The following is a 21513-nucleotide window of genomic DNA, read 5'->3' on the forward strand; positions in this document are numbered from 1 at the left end:
ATGTTAATCTAAGAAGCTTGAAGTTAAATGCATGTACATCTCATCGTTAACCCAGAAGATATATTTGTATTAAATCATACTTAACTTTTAATTAAATATATTATTAATTTAATAATGGAAATCAAACCATTATTTAATAATTTAATTTAAATAATATAAATCAATAATCTGATAAATTATTAATAATTTATTGATTAAATTATTAATTTAATATAGATTTTAAAATTAATCTTATGCATTAAAAATTATTTATAAAAATAATATATCAAATATTATTTTGTTTTAAGTTGGGTTTATAGGTTTATGACTTTAAAATATCTAGTAGGGGCAAATATAAAACTGACCAGTTAACTCAGGCAAAAATGTATGCTGGCAATTTTGAAACCATTTCTAATGCTATTTTATTAACAAACTAAAAACAATCTATTTATTTGAGATTTAAATCAATCTCAAACTTTGAGATTAAGTTTATGTAAACTAAAGAAAACATTTGCATAATTAAAATACATTTTATATGAGTGCCCATTTATCTAAATAAAAATTTTAAAGAAATTTCTGTCCAGCAACAGCATATTTTATCATTTAGACTTAATATATAATGTAACATATGTACGTTTGTAGAAACACTTCTAAACATATATATATATGTCTAGAGACCTTATAGCTTAGATTTTCGAATTTAGTCATAAAATAGTAAAGCATATTAACTCATCAGTTGATTAAAAACAATCGTATCTCAATCTTTGTTTCTTTTTTTGACAAAATGGGATAAGGCTAAACCTTAAGTTTTGTTTTCTTTTACTTTGACTTTGTCAATAAACAATTTTACAAAGGCCATGAACTAACTTTTGGAGAAAGACGGTTGAGTCAGTTACCAACATACTGGATCGGACAAGGAATAGTTAACTTTGAGAATGTGACTCAATTAAGTGAGGAGGCCCCCAGAAGATTTTAACAAGGTTCATACAGTGTTTTCTTGGTCTCAATTGCTCGTCTTTGGTCATAATAATATTGCCATTCCTTTTAGTATGGAAAAAGTGTCTTTTACATGGGAATTTCACCTTTTGCTTTTAAGAAACAGCATAAAAGTAAAAATGATTTTCTTTTATATTTTCTGACTTTCAAGTGTTTTTACTTAAAAAATCAGTATGCCAGAATATTTGAGGAGTTTGGAAAGAGTTTAGCTTAGAGAAAGATGAAGAGGAAAAATTATAAGAGGAAAGATCTGGAGAGGAAAGAGTCTCAGCTAGCCTTGAGATAGTATTTTGTAGTGACACAATCAATTGCGATATGAGGCTTATTTGGAGTGCATAATTTTATAGCCGTGGTCTTTTAGTTTAGATTTAAGAACAGAGTGTTGAATGATCTCTGTAATATTTGAACATGTTACCAGTTAGAGTCACAAAAAATACCTTGGCATGCCTTTAAACTTTGAGAATCCGTTTGTAACTAAATTTATCTAGGTGATTTTGTTTAATGCAAAATACACAAAAGCCAGTTAAATGCAAGCACTGATTATGAAAAGGCCAAATAAACCCAAGAAGGAAGATCAGCTGCCATCAACTGAAGGAAAAAATAAAAATGCTTTTGGCGAGGCTTCAGCCTGAAAAGGGAAATCCCGTCACCCAGACATCACAGCTGAGGTCTGCCAGGAGGAAAATAGTCCTCCCTAACAGAAGACCTTCCAACCAGAGGGAGAAAGAGGTCTCTGAAACAAGAAGAGGAAAGACTCCTCCTCATCTAAAATCCAAATAAAACAGAAGCAAACTAAAATTGGGAGGTCAGTCCAAGAGACTCACCAGGGAGAAATGGGGCAACCTGCAGCAATAGTGGGGTCACAGGAGTCAATAAGCCCCAGTGTGAGTACATCATGCCCTAGCCCTGTGGGCCAGTGTTTCTCCCTAAGCTGAGTCAGCTTTGGAACCCAACTGGACACTAAGTGGGTCAAAATCAAAATAAAATATAGGGACAGATCTCTACATTTAAAATATTTTATTAGAGAGGTAAGAATTGTGATTTGGCCTAAATGCGAGGACCAGGAGTGTTTGGTTTCTCTAAAGAACAAAACGAAGGTTGGAGGTGTTATTTAAAAAAAAAAAAAAAAGTTACGTATTGGTTTGAAAGAAAGTTTATTGGCTCTAGTAAAGTTTTGAGGAGCTGGCACGTTCTGACTGGTGTGTGACAGTGGTGGGTAAAACCAGTCTTGCAGTCACAGTAGGTTGTTTTAATAGCTGTTAGATAAAATTGGTTTTAGGTGACAACAGGTAGTTTTAGCAACTAGGTTTGTAGAGAATTATATTTTTGAAGCAATGCTATGTGCCCTGAGTGCCTTTTTCCCCTGGATTGTCTACCCTGTTTTAGTTGCATATGACAAGAATGACCCCATTTGTTTGATCAACTTGTACAGATCAAAGAAAGTTTAATTTTCTTTTGGGTAAAGCCAATTAGCAAACACATACGGTGTATGATCTCCTCCTCACCTTCACTCTTAAAGCCCCCACCCGCTTTGTTTTGACAGATTTTAGTTCAGACTGAGTCCTAGTCTCTTTTCCATATTGTAATAGTCTTGAATAAAATAGCCATTATCCATGTAACATTGTTCAGTGCCATTCTTGCTCTGTCAGGAGGTACTTCATCTTTCCATTTACATCTTTGTGGACTCCCAGTTTCACATTTTGTTCAATAGGCTATAATCTCCTATTCTGGTACTCAAATTGTTCCAAATTGGGTCATGAAAGTCCTATCTAAGTGCCATGTCTATCCTTGATCCCTACAATTGTTTTCTGGTTTACAGTTAAAAAAAAAAAAAGAAAAAGAAAAAGAAAGAAAGAAAGAGAGAAAGAAAGAGAGAAAGAGAGAAAGGAAGGAAGGAAGGAAAGAAAAAAGAAGGAAGGAAGGAAGGAAGGAAAGAAAAGAAAGAAAGAAAGAAAGAGAAAGAAAAAGAAAAAGAAAGAAAGAAAGAAAGAAAAAGAAAGAAAGAAAGAAAGAAAGAAAGAAAGAAAGAAAGAAAGAAAGAAAGAAAGAAAGAAAGAAAGAAAGGAAGAAAGTAAGTCAGCAGAATACCTGTAACCATTTTTTGCCAATCTTTGGAGTGGCTTTTATGTGTAGCATGACGCATAAGCATGAATTAACCAGACAGGTACAAAACTTCACCTTTGTTTAATTAAAAAAATGCTTTGTTTGGTTTCCACTTAATAATGTTATTTTCTGTTCTTCACATTATCAGAGACATTAACTTAGTGTATTTTTTTCCTGCAAATCCATTTCCTTTCTGTGTAACATCTAGCTGTTGCTGCACCATCATCACTGAGGTAGGCACATCCTTCACTCCCTCTCATGCCAAACCTGCAACAAAGGGGTTAACCATTATGGAGTCATGTGATTTCTTCCTTGCCCACCGACACCTTTAAACAAAAATTCTACTTATCTAAGGTGCTGAAAGGTATGCTGTCACACAGTTCTCTCTTGCTAGTGTTGAAATACCTATACTAATTTGGATCAAAAAAGTTTCTTTTCCAAGAATTTGTACATGTTGAACTGGCATTAGGTTGGTTACATGTAATCAGTGGAGCTACCAGTTCACATAAACCGATGGTTTTCAATTAGGGGTGATTTTGGTTCCAAACCAAGGGACACTTGACAATATTTGGAGATGTTTTTTATTGTCACAAGCAGAGGCAGAAGTCAAGCAGAGTGGACAGTATATCCAGGGATGCTGCCAATGCCCTACAACACACAAAGAAAAGTGCCCCCTTTCCACGACAGAGAAGTATTCAGTACAAAATATCAGTAGTGTTTCTATTGAGAAACTCTAACATAAACCAAGTGGCTAAGTGACTTAGAGTCACCATTTGGGATGTGTACACACATTTTCCAAATTATAATGCTAAAGATATGAAGCCCATGACAAATTGCATAATAGCGAAATTGCAAATAAAATCAGATTAAAATGAACATCAAATTGAACTGTAAAAGACATCAGAAAATAGGCAACAAAAAGTTTAAAGAAGAGTCATATAATTGGACAAGATAGTTTATTATCAGATGAAAGTTTCAATTGGGGTGGTGGGAGTTGTGTGTATCAATCTCAGGTCTTTATTTCCAAAATAGCCAACTAGGAGATCTGTTCCCTTATATCTTAATTTCCAACCTTCATGGTTGCCTCCTTGAATGAATCTCAATATATATTCAATCTCCCCTCCATCTTTCTAACATGTGCAAAAATCTTGGGCTCTGGAGAATTTTAGCTAAAGCATAAGTCCTAGAGAAGGCTGCACTATCTAAATTTAAGTGATCCCGGAAAAAAATAAACTCACGATTTGGTAAATATAGCTCCATCTACCCATTGTCCTGTTCGATTTTTTGCCATCTTCAGACCAATCCAGTGATCAGAACTGCATTTGTATCGCCTAAGAAAATTCTTTAGAGACAAAGTTAATTTCAAAACCATACACGCCAATTTTTACGACGACCTACTGTGTACCTCTTGTTCTGTAGGTTGTGAAGTGCAAGGCAACAATTATTCAACTCCTGGCTTCACTAGAAAATAGCCATGGAGTTTTTAGAAAGTACTTTATTTTTCCTATGACCTTCAGTTTTCTTTGTGAAACAAGTATGTTAGACACATTTTCTTTAGATATGATTCCAAATTGATAAATGTTCAATTTGAAAATCTATTCCTTCACAGTTTTCAAACTGTAAGCTCCTAGAAAGCCAAGTTTGAAATTGAGCTCTTGCACGGCGTTTCCAATTACCAGATATTTATTATACTATTTGTCCACTTCCCAGTAAATAGTAGTAGCTTCATTTTAGTGTTATGTTTTACTTCAGTTTATCTCCCCAAACTACACATGTAAATACACACACATACACATCCTCATATATCCAGTTTCTTTAGAACCTAATTATCAAATTTTATTTTTCTGCTAAACATTTAAATTTCCAAATACGTAATTCAGAAATAAATACAATGCTTTTTTCCTGACATTTCTCCTGCTGATGCATTGTTTAACTTACCTCGCCCTTGCTTAACCCTCGACCTTTTTCTTTAATCATAGAGTTATATTAAAGTCCTGGAGGCTACTCTGCTACTAAACAGCTTGGATACTATAAGCTTCACACTGCATCACTCTACTTTTCAATTTAAGATAAATATAAAGGAGTTAGGCCAGATCACAACGCTATGGTCAAATCCTATCTACCCCAACTTTACAAAAGTTACACCTGTAACTTTTGACATTTTAATACACTATCTTCACAGCATTGTGTAAACTAGAAAAAAAATTAATTGGGCTAAGTTTTGGCTTTACAAATAAACAGATTAATAAAAACGCCGTCCTACATTCAAAGGCCTTCATTTACAGGAAAGTAACGTAAACATAATGTTAGAAAATATTCTACTAGATACGGAGAAGCTATGAGTGTGATAAATACAATGTGGAATTGGAACTTACAGAAAAAAACATATGAGTTTTTAAGGGAAACTTTGACACAGGATGTGCTCTAAGGCAAGAGTAGAATATTACGTGTAAATGCAGATGGCCAAGGAGAAGAGGGTAATTCATAGTCTAGACTCAGGAAAGAACTTCAGGAAAGAACTTCAGGAAAGGCTTCAGGCGAGAGCTTGACTGGTCTTGGTGACAGAGAACTGGGAGATGTGTTTCCTAGTCCTGCTCTATGAAAAATGTTAACATTTATTTGCTCAATAAAAGCTTGCCCCGTTTTAGCCCCTTGTTAGAAGTGCAATAATTCTAAATAGGTGGAAATAGATATAAAAACATTTTGTAAGACAAACTTTATCTCATATTATTTTGTAATTAAAGTTCACATTTAAATTAAACTATTTTAAATCATCTATTAAAATTCTTATGCAAATTTCTTCTCCACTCCACAGACAGCTTTACTTCATTCTGTTTGTCACTTAAATTTTGCCAGTGTATGTAGTACATATGGTCATCCATGATCTTCAAAATATATCAGGATATGTTATGATCAGTGTTTTTTCTTCATCCAGACAGTACAAGCATTCTTCTTTGATAGATTTGAAGATTTCTCTTAAGTTCAAAACCAATTATTTTTATATACTTCTTGTCTTCACATTCCATGATCCTCACTATTTATTTAGTCAATCTTTGCAGACAATATTCCTACAGTGGATATATTTACTTTAATATTGATTGTCTTTACATTTCTTCATCTTTCATTTTATTAACACTCATTATTTTTCCATCTCACTGCTAGTTTAGCTTTCTTTCCACCAAGAGGAACTGTAAGGAACAGTCAGAGTATTTCTCAATACTCCTGCAAAATTCAGCAGTGACATTATTGACTACAGAAGCCCTTCCTATGATGTTAAGCTTGCACCTTAATTCTTGATTTGCAATATCTACTCCTAATTCATCTAGCTTTCAACATTTTATTACCTTTTGTTTCTTGCAAAATAGTTTTGTTTCCTTTCACTGACCTATAAATTGGCTCTGCCTGATTCACATGCATTTAAATTTGAACCAATCTTCAGGCAGATTGCATAAATAAACTTTCTTCACCACAGAGGGTTCACCACAATTGTCTTTTAACAATGTCGACTGTTGCGCTATTCTGCTTTTCATTGAAACACTTCTCAATAGCATATTATTTGCAAAAAATATTTTTAATCAAGTCATATTACCTCTTATATTTTCTTTTCATTCTTAAAGAGACCAAACAAAGGTAAGTAAACATGTATGTTTACAATATAAATGACTAGGGGAAAGAACAAATTTCACGAATGCAGAGGTGCAGTTTTTCAATCCCTTGTTAAAGTTCTAGGAGAGCCTCTTTACTCATAGAGATTTTGTCATGTAAATCAAAATTTATTCAACAAGGATCCGTTAGACTTTTCATTTGTACCTGCTTTGCACAATAATGCTAAGGATAAAATTTCAGAGAAGACATGGTATCTGCTCACTGAAAACTTATACTCTGGTCTAGGCAGAAATTTTGATTTTCCTCTCTATTGCATTACTGGTAGAGAGTGTTCTAATGGGAGCTGCCATGGGACCTCAGAGACAGACAGCAAAACAAAATGGAGAAGTCAGAGGAAAGTTTCTCTCAGGAGGTAGAATGGAGAATCCCCTCCTTTCTCTGACAATTCTCCTTTCTTGGGGGAGTACTGCTCTTAAAACGTTTTCAAACATTATCAAGCTCTTCTGTGTACACTCTTTAAAATATAAAGATAGATATTAAGTCTACTACTTGATGTTAGTCTTACATTCTTCAAACAAAGCATCACTAGGTATTTCACCTTTGTGTCACATGGCATATTCTGAACACCTTCAATATTCTGCATAGATAGGCATGAGTGAAAAGACTTCAAGACTATGATGGTATTTGAATATTTCTAATGTTCTGACTCAAGAAAATTCACAAAGAATGTATATTAAATTACTTACCATTTCTTCTGTGTTGTCAATTATAGTTAGGTCAGCATGTTGAGTGGAACAGTTGTATTTACTTGAATTCCAGTCTCCTTCTTCTTTAGAAAAATAATAGCATTTGTTTTGGAAACCAATCCAACCATATGGGCAAAAACTCTGAGAATCTTGAGTTAGTTTAACTGGAAAAGAGACAAATACATATCTTACGGGCCATATAGAATAATAAGCTACTGAAAATATGTTTTGAGATCACTGCACACAGGTTTTTGATGTAAAAGATTATGGTCACTACGAAATTTGTATATCTATTATATGATAGGTTGGAAAAAAATTTATATCTTTGTCATGTCAGGTCAAATGACAGTAGTTTAAGATTTATCAGGGCATTTATATTTCTTTCAACTTCAACTTCAGTGATATACAGGTCTTCCAGGAGCCACCAGAATTATTCTACTTGTGTAACTTACCCTCACCATTTCTGGGTAAATGAAATAAAAGGAAGTCCAAGCATTAACTAAGAGTAATCCAAGTAATAATTTGTATTAGTCACCAATGAATCTAAATACATGATTTAATCTACAAAGAAGCAACAAAAATAATAAAGCAAAATACAAAATAAGTTGGACCGCTCGTTGTCAGCTAAGAATCACCATCACTGTATAGCTCTGGGTTATCCAATGAATGGAACTCACAGGGGATTTGGAAGGTGAAAGTAAAGCAGAAGGTATAATTCCTGGAGACCATGAGCATAGGAACTTCACAGGTCTTTCCATGTGTTGCCCTGTTGCAGTCTTGGCAGCTAGATATCTTAGCTTCTTAGACGTTCCTCCAAATGTGTTAGTGTGTTATGCCAATATTCTTAGTGACCATTTCTCATCCAGCTTGTAGCACAGCCCCAGCCTTCAGCCATGCATCACTTCTAGATGTTCCCACATTCACATTATCCCTAATTTCTATAGTAAAGCCTTTTTCTCATAATATGTGTTTGTATTTTGGAACACACCCAGACTGAATCAGTTTTTGGTACCAAACATAATTCTAAGGAAACAGAACCTTGAGGATGAGATATGGTGTTACTTTTTAAACATAATTCACTTTAAAGGCATCGATCCAACTACCAGTTATAAATAGAATGCTGATGGCAGTGGAGCACAGTGGCAAAATAATTAAATTATCACCTATAGTCATCTGGTGTCAAGAGTCTATAGAAGATAAAATTTTATATACATACACCGTGTGTATATATATGTATATAGGTATGTGTACATATAAGGGTATATATATACATATACACATATGTGTATATATCTCTCTCATATACTAATATAAATTAGTGTTTGCGTTACCCTTAGATCATGCTATGATTTCATTATATTTCATTTATCCAGAAATGGTAAGGATGACCTTTACATGTAGAATAATTCTGGTGCCTCCAGGAAGATATATCACTGAAGTTGAAGTTGAAAGGAATATAAATGTCCTAATAAATCCTAAACTACTGTCATTTGACCTAACATGACAAGACATGAAATTTTTTCAACCTGTTATATGTTAGATATACAAATTTTGCTGTGACCATAATCTTCTACATCAAAATCCTGTGTATCTTCAATGATCTCAAAACACAGTAGCATCCAAACTTCTGGGATTCAACTAAACTTGTGGGACACAGCAACTCCCTTAAAGCTTACAGGAAAATTCATTGGCTTCAGATTATGTTTTAGAAATGATGAAAGACTTTTTGAAAAGGTAATTATCTTACCTTACAAAGTTAATAATACTAATAAATTAAAACCAAAGTAGAAAGACACAATTTAAAAAACAAAAAGAACAGAAATCAATTGAATAAAAAATTAATGCCAAATAGAAGAAAAGTTTAAAGTCATAAGATGACTTTTGTTGAATACTCTAAAACAAGGTTGACCACTAGGAAAACTGATTTTAAAACATGTAAAAGTGAGAGATAAAAACACAAATTAGCAACACAAAGAATGAAAAAGTAGAGAAATTTCTAGAAGAACACAATTTAACACAACTGACAAGATAAAAGCAGTACTTCTAAATAATACTATATCTAGTTAAAAATTGCATCTTTAATTTTAAAAAATTGCACAAAAAGAAATCTCCCTGTCCAGATGGCTTCAGTTAGAAATACTTCTAATCATTTAGGAAAGGCATAACAGCAACGTTATACACACTCTTTCAGAAAATAGGATAGGAGGGAATACTTTCCAATCAAATTTTAGAAGCCATCACAATCACATCAATACCTGACAATAGTATTGAAAGAAAGAGAAATTATAGGTCGATCTCTTATGAAGACATAAGATGTATGTGCATACATCTTAAACAAAATACTATTCAGTTTAATTGAAGACTGTTAAAAGGTTAATAGGTTATGATCAAGTTGAATCTATCACAGAAATTGAAGATTATCTTAATATTACAAAATCTGTATAGTTCTACATATTAGCAGAGAAAAGAAAGTATCTCAATAGATCAAGATAAAGCATTTGACATTTTAAATTAAATTAAAGGGAAGTAAATACAACACCTTTAATCTAATTAAGAATATCTGCAAATGCTACTACTTAATTGGGAAATATTAAAAACCTCTTTATTGATTTAAGAATGAGACAAACATGTAAGCTGTCACTACTTACACTCAACCTTGTACTTGAAGTTATAACCAGTAAAATAAGAGAATACAATGAATAAAAAAGGCATAAGGTTTCCAACAGAATAGGTAAAACAATTATTATTTTCAGATAATGTAAATTTTTACATAGAACCCACAAAAGAAACTGAAGACAATTTATGAAAATGAATAGTTAACTATAGCAAATTTGCTATGTGAGGCTTATATAGGTATATATTAAATATATAGCAATAATTTTTATAGGCCAGCAACAGACTAAATAGGAAAATAAGGTTAATGAAAATACTTCTATGTTACTTACAATTGCATTATAGAGCATCGAGTCTTTAAAAAATAAATTAAAAGGATGTGTGTGGAATCTATTATGAAAGCTATAAAAATTGCTGGCAGAAATTATGGAACACCAAATTAATATTTTAAATGTATGGCTCAATATTAAGATAATGGCTCCATGAAAACCGACTATGGTTTAATGCAATCTCAATCAAAATTATAGATAATTTATATGGCAGCTTAAAGGATCTAAAATGCTCCAGGTAAACTTGAAGAATAAAAATAAAACTTTCAAACATTTAAACAACCAAACATCAAGAGTTATTATAAACTGACAGTGTTAAGACAGAATGATACAGACACAAAGATAGATAAAATAGAGTAAGTTAATATAATAAAATTTTAGCAAAAATGACCTTCACCTACACAGCTGATTGATGACAAAGACCAATTGCAGTTAAATAGGGAAAGTATAGTCTTTTTAATAAGCTGTTTCAGGTTGAAAGTTTAACTAAATGGGAAATAATGCATCCTAATATCTATCTTCTAATATTTATAAAAATAAATTTCAAGAGGATTATGTTTTGGAAAGTGAAAGGAAAATAGAAACCCTACAAAAATATTTTTATGTCTTTGAAGTAAAGTGAATTTCATAGGATGAAAAATGTAGTGACAATAGGGAAAAACATAATTACACTACTTTAAAATTCAGAAGCTCTGTTGATTGAAAGACATGATACAGCGGGTAAACTTCAGCTTCATAGTTAAAGAAGATATTTGCAACACCTATAGAGTCTCATCTAGAATATTGAACAACTCTTATGAACCAAGAAGAAAAAGACAGCTAACTCACTACAATATAGGGAAAGTATTGAAACATTCCAGTCACAAAATATTACACCTAAATAAACAGCAGTTATGAAGGTACTGAACAGTATTGATCATCAGAAAGACGTCAAAGCCAAAATTGAGTAACAACATGCACTCATTGGAATGGCAAAAATTGATAAAACCAACAATAAAGCATTGACATTGCATGGAGCAATTGGCAACTTCTGCTGAGATTATCTACTATTTTTGGTAAAATATACTTAAGTTAATCTATGCATATTCTGTGCTTAATAATTCTTATAAGTATATCTCAAGTTATTTCCAGTATTCATTAAAAGACAAAAAATATAAAATTATACAGTTGTTCAAAACCACCCAGTTTGCAATAGTCAAAATGTAACACAATCCAAATGTTCATCAAAAGTGATACATAGCAGTGAATGCACTACACTAAACATCTGCTCATACAGCCTGAGACCAACTCAGCATGCCTTCTGTTTTTGTACAACCACCAGGTAGAAATAACTTTTACATTTTAAAAAGAAAGAAAGTAATCAAAATAATTAAAAAGGAACACTATTTTGTGACATATAAAATTTTATAATATTTACATTTCCATGTTCAATTTTATTGACACACAGTCATGGTCAATGTCTATGCATTTTCTATGGTTGTGTTTCTATGAAGAATTAAATAGCTGCAGCAGAGACCGTATGGCCAAAAAAGCATAAAATATTTACTATCTTGGTCTTTTCATAAAAAAAATTCAACTTTTTTCTATAATAGTGAGTTAATGAACTTCTGCTACCTATTATGACATTGAAAAATCACAGAAGCATAATGTTGAATAAAAGGAAAAAGATACAAAGATACATACAAATTGCATGATTGTATTTATGACACATGCAAATTGCATATTGTATTTTATATGTATTTACATTTGATTGTATTTGTATAAAATTTTTTAAGAGACGAAACTAACCTATAACAATAGAAGTCAACATAGTGATTAACATAGGCAAGAAAGTGTTGAATAGAAGTGAGATTATCAGGGTGAATAATTTTACTACAATAATTTTGGTATCTCTGATGCCTTACATAGGTCATGTAATTAATAAAATTTATTCATTTGTACCAAATAAATGTTATCATGTATAATGGGAAGATAATGAGATACTGAGAAAAGATCATGACTGAGACAGAAAAGAATAGGATCATACATAGAAAGTCATGAAAAATAAAATAAAGGATGTAACTTACCTACATATACAGCAATAATATTAGTTATTATTATTAAAGCAGCACCAACTATAAAACACTTTTTATGTTTGGTCATCATACCTGAAAAATAAAAATAAAGACATTTAGGAGACTTCTGGCTCCAAAATGATGGCATAAAAGTAAGTTGGCTTTAATGTCCCCCACAGAAAACAACAACAAAACATTAGTGCTGTGATTATCACCAGCAATGCCCCAGAACTCAAATGTGAGGAGACAATTCCTGCAGCCACAGAAAAGTGAAAAATCAACAAAAAACTCCATACCAATAATAGAATTAGAGTTCCACATCCATGAGGCCTCTCCCGGCAATCTTCCTGGTACCCAAGGGCATGGAAACATCATTTCTATACTGGAAAGAGTGAGATCAAGATGGATAACCAGCTTCCCCATCAGCTTGAATTCCCTGGCAGGAAACTTGCCCCTGCCTTAACATTTGGGAAGCATCAGGGCTGCCTGAACGAGGACAGGCAGAGACAAAGTGGGGAGGCAGGACTACCATCCCCAGTACCAGAAACTCTGCTCTGTTACTTGACCAAAGGAGATGCCAACTTAGAGTGGTCGTCAAGCAGCATCATGCTATAGGAGATTCGTTGCATAGGTCCCTTGGGCTGGAACTCCTAGTCAGTTTTCCCACACTACTGGGATATGCCCTTTGGAAGCTCCCCCATTTGGTATGGGTGGCACTCTAATTGTTTACTAGAACCAAGGCAAACCTGGGTTAAGGCACCATGTAGTCTTAACAAGGAGGCAGAAACCTAGCCCCTCTCCAAAAAAATCAACAGGCAAATTACAAAGAATATTTAAGCAAACATACTCAATATAAACCACAACAAGCCATATGGAATCATTCAACACAAAGACATAGATGAATATCCATAAGAAGCAAGAGCAAACAGGGAACTGTGATATCCCCAAATGGACAAAGTTGGAACCAGAGACAGACCTTAATGAAATGGCAATATGAGAGCACTTGTACCAAGCATTGAAAATAGTAATTTTAAGAAAACTCACTAGTCTCTAAAATAACACAAAAAACAATTCACAGATTTATCAGAGAAATTTAACAAAGGGATTGAAATAATTTTTGAAGATCAAAAAGTGATATTGAAACTGAAACATACATTTGCTGAACTGAAAATTTTACTAGAGGCTCTCAAAAGAGAATGGATCAAGAAGAAGAAATAATCAGTGAGCATGAAGATGGGCTTTCGAAAATACAAAAGGAAAGGAGAAAAAAAGAATAAAAATGATTAAAACTGAATGAAGAATGCCTACATGTTATAGAAAATTATGCAAAAGACCACATCTAAGAATTGTTGGTGTTCAAGAGAGAGTTAAGCTAGAGCAAAGGGTATAAAGCCTATTCAAAGAAATAATAGCAGAAAGCATTACAAAGCTTGAGAAAGAGATAAAGATTCAGGTAGATAAAGGTCAGAGAACACTAAACAGATTCCGACTCTAACAAGACTATCTCTAGGCATAGAATAATCAAACTCTCAAAGGTCAAGGAAAAAGAGAGGATCCTAAAATCAGCAACAGAAGACAAGCAAATAACATTTAAAGGAGCTCCAATTTATCTGACAATAGACGTCCCAGTGGAAACCACACAGGCCAGGAGGAACAGAGATGACATTTTTTAAGTGCTAAAAAACAAACAAACAGAAAACAAAACAAAACAAAAACCTCTGCCATCTAAGAATGCTGTATCCTGCAAAGCTAACCTTCAAATATGAAGAAGAGACAGTGTTTCCCAGACAAACAAAATACTGAGACAATTCACCACCACCAGACATGTCTATTAAGAAATGTTAAAGGGAGTTCTTCAGCCTAAAGGTAAAAAAACACATGAATAGAAAACAGTTGATAAAATTAAATGTATGGACAAACCCAGAATACTCTAATACTGTAATTGTGGTACACAATCTTCTCACATCTCTAGTATGAAGACCAGAAGACAAATCTATCAAAAACAATGACAGCTACAGAAACCAGTTAAGAGGTAGGCAAAAAAATATGTAAATTGGGACAACTAAATTAAAAATGTGTGAGGGTGGAGTAAAAGTGTTTTTGTCCTTTGTTGCTGTTCTTTTCCTTGTAATGTAAGTTGTTATCTCTTTTTTTTTTCCTTGAGATGGAGTCTCGCTCTGTCGCCCAGGCTGGAGTGCAGGGGCGCGATCTCGGCTCACTGCAAGCTCCGCCCCGCGGGTTCACGTCATTCTCCTGCCTCAGCCTCCCGAGTAGCTGGGATTACAGGCGCCCACCAAATTTTTTATATTTTTGGTAGAGATGGGGTTTCACTGTGTTAGCCAGGATGGTCTCGATCTCCTGCCCTCGTGATCCGCCTGCCTCAGCCTCCCAAAGTGCTGAGATTACAGCATATGTATATTATACATACATATATATCTGAATTTATGAACATCATTTTAATAGCAGTAATTTAGATGTGTGTATATATATGTATATATATGATTTATATATATAAGATCGTATATATTATATATACATATAAATTTATATAATTTATATGTGTGTATATATGTGTGTGTGTATATATATATGACCGTATAGTCATGTCAGGCTGATGGTCATCCTTTTTGGGATTGTACATACCTCAGTTCAGAACGTCAGTCCAAGCTCTTTCTGATGAGGTTTCTTATCTTTCATATATAACCTTATTAATATCGGGAATTATTTATTAATTTTCTTTAAACCTCAGGTATCAAAAAGACAGGAAGTTCTTTCTCCCTTTTCCATGCCATGAATCAAGTAAATATGTCAGTATGTCATTCCGTTTTTCTCCCCGTGAATTGGCATAATGTAAAAAGATAGAGTTAGAGATATCATGATTTCAAAATCTTGATCAAACTTTTGTGCCATGTAATTGTATTTTCTTACCCCATTTGATCCTATATCTCTTCATCCATTAACTAGTATCACTTCTATTTTTTTTTAATTAAAGAGCATATGTGTGTTGTGTTTTTAGAAAATATAGTTACAACAGGAAGTAAATAAAAGGTAACTTTTGCTATTTTTTTCTTGTGTTATAGTTGTACTATTTTAAAATATTTTAATAATTTTGTGTGTGTTAAGAGTGTAAAGTTTATTTACATTTGCAGCAAGTAGAAGTATTTTTTGAGTCAGTTTCATATCCGTTATTTGAAGGAGGTAGTCAGACCATTTTGATATTCTTTCTTTCATAATGACTATTGAAAAGAAAACCCTAAGCTACTTAAATCAACGGCCTTTTCAATTTAAAAAAAATCTAGCTTATTGAAGTAATGTTTCTGAGAATTGCGAAGGGATTTAAAACAGAGGAAATAACTCCGAGCTAACAGGTAAGTAGAAGGGCAATGCACATCCTGACAATATGAGAAATGACAATTTGCAGATGCGGGGAAAATAGGAGGCCTTTCAATTGCAAAGTTGGCAAGGTATTAGAGTATAAGGACTTGGTGGTGTATACAGAGATGGTAGATCTTATGTACAGATGACCCCAGCTTCAAAAAAGATGATTGTACTTTAAATGTGGCAAAAACAAAACAAAACAAAACAAAACAAACCAGTGTGGCTTTTGTTATGAGTGCAGCACAAAATAGTAGAACTAGGCACGAAGAGATAATTTATATTGGAACGTGGTCTTCTCAGACGTAATCAGTGGAGACTGATGAATGGAGACCGTTATAACACTTCGATGTCTTATAAAACCTGGGAAACTTCATATAACCTTGGAAGAAATCTCTCACTCTCAATACCACCAAATGACAGAAAGTAAGTAACCCGTCCTGTCCATTCAGTGGGATAGAGACTTGAAGTAACATTTAATTTTATTTAAATAACTAATGAATTCAACATTTATTGCACTTCTGAATATGTAGGTACAAATTTAAATCTACTATGTGTTCATTCTCTACTTAATCTATTTCCTGAGCCCTGAAATCTAGCTTTTTACACTCACTGTAAGTTGTTTTCACTTTTTATTTCCCAGAATCTTTTCATTGTTACTGAATTCTCAATACTTACTTAGGAGGCTGTAATTATTTACAAGAGTTATCAAAAAAAAAAAAAATAGTGGCATTGGTAGAATGTGGTTAGCATAGCTGCCTTTCAAAAAATTAAAAAATTGTGATCTCCCACGATGAAGCTGATATTGAAACTGAATTTCAAAGTTGCTGAGCCTTCTTAACGTTTGATGAGGCTATGCATCAAAGAACACTTCCCCAGACGATTCAAGAACAATGGATTTAATTAACAGTGTAACTAAAATTTATAATCAAATTTATAATCTAAATTTATAATCTATTCAAATTTGTAATCTAAACAGCTAAGGACTGCGATTGTTTTCCCCATAGAAAAGTTCCACTGACTCAACCATTTTGTGTTTGATTCTGCTCTCTAAGGAAAGATAAGAAAGATGCAGAGTGACCAGTGCATTTAAAATCAAACAGAATATTATTTTTCTTAGCTGATAGCTATAGAAAAAAAACAAAAAATATTGATAAGCGGAGCAAATAAAATATTTATTAAAATGTATATAAAAACTAACAGAATTATATCACACTGCCCTAAATTACTGCTATTAAAACGATGTTCATAATTTCAGATATATATGTATATATAATATATATAATCTTATACTGAATATATTATTCAGTAACTTTTAAAATATATTCATATGTAATATGATATATATTATTGTATTATATAATGTATTTATATACAAATGTATAAATCTATACAACCGAAAATAACACTGGTTTTACTAGTGGCTGGAAGGCATTCTTAAAACTTTTGATTAAGATGATATTGTATGCTACCATCAAATATTGATCTAATTCCCCCTAAACTTCTTTTATCTAACTTTAGGTAGAATTATAAAACTGGTTAAAATAAGGGAAGAAGGATAAAGTATGCATTCTATTGTACCACAGCAATAATTTTTTTGACGGTAGCATGCACTGGTAGGTTGACATTTAGTTAAATGAGAAATGCTTAAAGCTCATCACAGTCCCTAAATCCCTGAATCATAGATTGTTGTATTGAATGCATTTAGTTTCAGCCTTTTCTCTTTCACATATTTTGACATAAATAAACCCTGTTGAAATCCCAGCGATGTAGTTTGGATCTTACATATTCTGAACTTGCTATTTAATAAATCCAGTGCTACCACGTTGTTTCATAGTGTATTTTTAAGAATATTTTCTCTCTTATCCTTCTTAGGGTTGGTAAAGACGTCTCCATGGATATCGGAATACTAGCAATTCCTTAGTAAGAGTAGGAAAGGGATATATTCTTTCCGTTAAGTACTCCTAAAGCCCAGAGTATCTTTACACCATCCAATAGAGCAATCTTTAAAAATATTAGAAATATTAGCTAAATTTTTCATATTATGTATGCATTCTGAGAACTGTATGAGTATCTGGATCATAGCTAACATCTTCTTAAGTATTTGTTTTATAAAATACTTAGTAAAAGTGAAACTAAATCTTGAGCAGTTTTAAGTCATGGTTAAACCTTCTCCATGGTAATTCAAATAATGTGAAGTAAGTCTGAATTTGTTAGGACAAAACAGTCACATACAAATCTCAATCTTGTTGTTATAACAAGGAATTTTCTAGCTTCACAAAAGAAACCACAAAATATATTTCTTTTCTCAAAGGCTTTAACGTTATGCATCACAATTTCAATAAATAACGGTCAATCTAAACAAACAGAAATGTTCTTACCTTGCTTCTTTTAATCAGTTTTTTGATTTTCTGCTAGCAGCTTTCTGTCATGTCTTCCGGAACCTCTCTTCAAAGTTATAACTTTATTTAACTTTAATATGAAAATGTTGCTCTTGTCTTTACAACACAGCTCCAAACTAGAGGTATATCACTTTTGAAGAGTAACTCAAAGTCTAAATAGCATTTTGCAAACTGGAAGTGACCAAGGGACTATCTATTAGTCATACTGTTGTTTTATTACAATTTTCTTCTCGAAAAAAAAAAAAAAAAAAAAAAAAAAAAAGGTTGCCAAGGAGGAAGGAAGTTGCGAAATAAAAATTTAAAGCTGAAGAATAAACACATATTTTCTTACGTTCTCAACGGGGATTCTCATCTGAACTACAGAACACAAAATTGCTCAAGTGGCTGATTCATCCAGGAGTGGTACAGAACTGGTATCCTTCCAGAGCTGTAGGAGAGGCTGATACTAATTAATTAAACAGCATTCTTTAGGACATTACTGCTTTATTATTCTGTGTTAAGAAAGATCACCTTAAAAGCGATAGAATCAAAGAAAAAGCAATGGTTTAAACTTTGGCTACTGAAAGAAAAACAAAAACTATTATGTCTCTCTCAAAGACAAATGTGTGCACAGTCACACTTATGGGTGTGAGCACACACACACACACACAGAGGGAAAACAGAAAACGAAAGTAACTAAGGGCCCAGAATGTTATTATCAGCATATAAGATGACGCCATTGCCATTATGCTTTTGCTAAGTTACCAAGCCACAGTTTTATTTTCAAATCTGCTCTAATCAGTTTCCCAGTGATTTTGAATTACCCCTCAACAAATACATTAGGGTGGAAACTGAGGAGAAGAAGCCAGTGTCCCACAAGTGGCTTCGGGATTAACACTGCATTTGTTCTGAGAGAGAAACTTTAAGAGAAAAAGCAAATGAGAATAGAGAAGAAACCGTAGTACAAAGGAATTAAAAGAAAGAAAATATGAAGAGAATAAGAAATACAGGTTTAATCATTTCTGGGCAGAAGGAAAGGACAGATAACAAAATTGCTCTTCTCATTTTTGGACAGAAAAAAAGACAGAAAATTCATGAGGAAATGAATATATTCCACCTTTGTTGTTAACAAAAGATTGTATCCAAAGAACTATTAGAAATGGTTAGAAAAATATAGAGATTACTCAATTATGGTTGAGTGAAATTTAGTTTTGTTCCAAAAAGGAAAACAGTAAAGATATAACAGTTAAGATAGAAAACATTTTCAACACAGCAAAACGTTCCCTGCCATTGCTTTGCGGTTCATCCTCACCCCTGAAACCAGGCAGCAGTCAACTTACTATCAATAAACATGAGCTTTGCTGGTTTTAGAAATTCCTGTAAACAGAATGACACAGTCGGTAATTCTTGTAAGTCTGATGTCTTTCACTGAGCATGTTTTTGAGTTTTATCCATGTTGCATAGATCATCAGTTCATTTCTTTTTATTACTGAGTACTATTTCATTGTATCAACATAAAATATTTTTTATCCATTTTATAATAAAATGTATCCATTACTACCTTGAGCTTTTTCCACTTCTTGGATATCATAAGTAAGGTCAAAATAAACATTTATGCAAAAGTTTTTCTATTGACACATTTTTTAATCTTTTGAAGAAATACCTGGAGGTGAAACTGCTAGGTTAGATAGAAAATGTATGTTTTATTTTATAAATGTATATTTTTCCAAAAAGTTGTGCCATTCCCAACATTACTATTGGATGATTCTATTTGCTGTACATCAATAGCCACATTAGATATGCCCAATGTTTTTCAATTTAACCATTCTAGTAGGTGTGTAGTAGAATCTAAATGTGATTTTAATTTGTACATCTCTGATGATATATTGAGCATTTATTCATGTGCGGATTGGTAACTCATATATCTTTTTTCAATGACCTATTTAAATATTTTTCCCATTTTTATGGATTTATTTGTTTCCTTATGATGACTTTTAAGATATTATATATATGTAAATATATGTGTAGAGAGAGAAACATACACATAAAAATGTGTATATAAATAAGTAAAATGGGTTGCAAAATAATATAGAAAAATCCCATTTTCTATATTATTTAAGTATTTGAAGTATTTTCTAAGTATGTTAATACTTTCATCATTTATGAAAGTATTTAAGTATTAAAAATACTTTCCATCTTTTATATAGTGATTTTTCACAATTTTTTTCTCAAAAATTTTAAAAATCTAGAAGCTTCTAAATGTTGGACTCTCTAATCCTAACAAAGTTACATATTCTCCCTTATTGAGGTCATACCTTTTTCCTTACTTAAAGAAAATATTCAGTCCTTAACACCCTCCTTACAACCCTCCCTTACTTTCCTTTCTAAGAAGTTATTGGTCATAAGACCAATAACTAAGGTTATGTGCTAAGCTTATAAGGGAGAGAAAAGGCTATACTCAGAATGAATTTGGACTTAACCAATATATAATAACAACAGCTTGGAGTGTACACAGTGGGATTGGATTCTGAGGGCGCTAGATCATGACAGAAACATAAAACTGGATAAGGGAGATTTTATCAGCATTGGGGCATTCAGTTGCAACATAGAATTTAATAACTTGGAAAAATGCTGTGAACAGCACTGACACACTGCTGAAATAACTCCCAGAAGACTGGAGAAAGCAATGGCTCATACTAAGTAGAGTAACATTCCAGAATTTCCATGGCAGGTAGCTGAAGAAAAGATAAAAATGCTTAGAGAAGTGGGCGTGCTATAGTGGGTAAACTAGAAATAAGGACAGGAAATCCACCAATTGACTATGTTCTATGGGATGGTATAATGGGCACCTTATTTCCCAAAGCAATAAGGAAAGCACTGGTGGAAGAACTTAAGTCCTACATAAACATCGCTGAGAAGCTTGGCATAGCTCTTCTCCGCATGCCAAAGATCACAGTAGGAGATGTTCCCACAGGACTGAATTCAGAGAGAGTATTGGCACAGAGTTTAATGTAGGAAATGCCAAGTGTCAGAGCGCCACTCTGAAACAAGGTGGGGCCAATTATGGTAATGAGGGTTGGATTGCAATAACAGCCGGGATTACTGACATATACAGCTATAGCAGTGTCAGATAGAGCTCAATGTTCGCAGAAGTAATACAGGGAGCCAAAAAGGGTGCTTCCACTTCTGTGCTTTCCTTTAACAACTGGTGGAACAGAGAAAGACTCACATAAGACAAGCTCTGGTTTGTAACACCAGCCGATTTCCGTGATGTAATTATTCTCAACATTGCTGATTTCAAGGTACCCAGGTGACATCACTGAACACACAG

At 33.0% G+C, this 21513-nt stretch overlaps 1 protein-coding gene across 2 annotated transcripts; it reads right to left on the reverse strand.

Annotated features, from left to right (window-relative positions):
- Positions 1-2110: 2110 nt before the first annotated feature.
- Positions 2111-19600, reverse strand: CLEC2B (C-type lectin domain family 2 member B). 2 transcript variants are annotated; one of them, XM_050746606.1, is made up of 6 exons: positions 18183-19600; positions 12723-12808; positions 12439-12519; positions 7431-7594; positions 4317-4420; positions 2111-3345 (listed from the first exon to the last, which is right to left on the reverse strand). In XM_050746606.1, the coding sequence occupies exons 2-6, from the start codon at positions 12799-12801 to the stop codon at positions 3237-3239; spliced, it is 537 nt and encodes a 178-aa protein (XP_050602563.1). In that variant the 5' UTR covers positions 12802-12808; positions 18183-19600; the 3' UTR covers positions 2111-3236. The 2 variants fall into 2 exon arrangements, with proteins under 2 accessions (XP_050602563.1, XP_050602564.1); XM_050746607.1 differs by lacking the exon at positions 12723-12808.
- Positions 19601-21513: the final 1913 nt, after the last annotated feature.

This window comes from Macaca thibetana, chromosome 11 (assembly GCF_024542745.1).
Source record: "Macaca thibetana thibetana isolate TM-01 chromosome 11, ASM2454274v1, whole genome shotgun sequence".
In the NCBI taxonomy this organism is placed as follows: domain Eukaryota; kingdom Metazoa; phylum Chordata; class Mammalia; order Primates; family Cercopithecidae; genus Macaca; species Macaca thibetana.

Bases quoted from the DNA above. Each gene is read 5' to 3' on its own strand.
- CLEC2B (XM_050746606.1), bottom strand. From the start codon at position 12,801: ATGATGTTTCCATGCCCTTGGGTACCAGGAAGATTGCCGGGAGAGGCC. The intron at 7,595-12,438 runs GTAAGTTACATC...TCTCTTTTCCAG, and splicing joins TATTATTGCTGTATATGTAG to TTAAACTAACTCAAGATTCT. The intron at 3,346-4,316 runs GTGAGTTTATTT...CCTTTGTTGCAG, and splicing joins GGAGCTATATTTACCAAATC to GTTTGGCATGAGAGGGAGTG.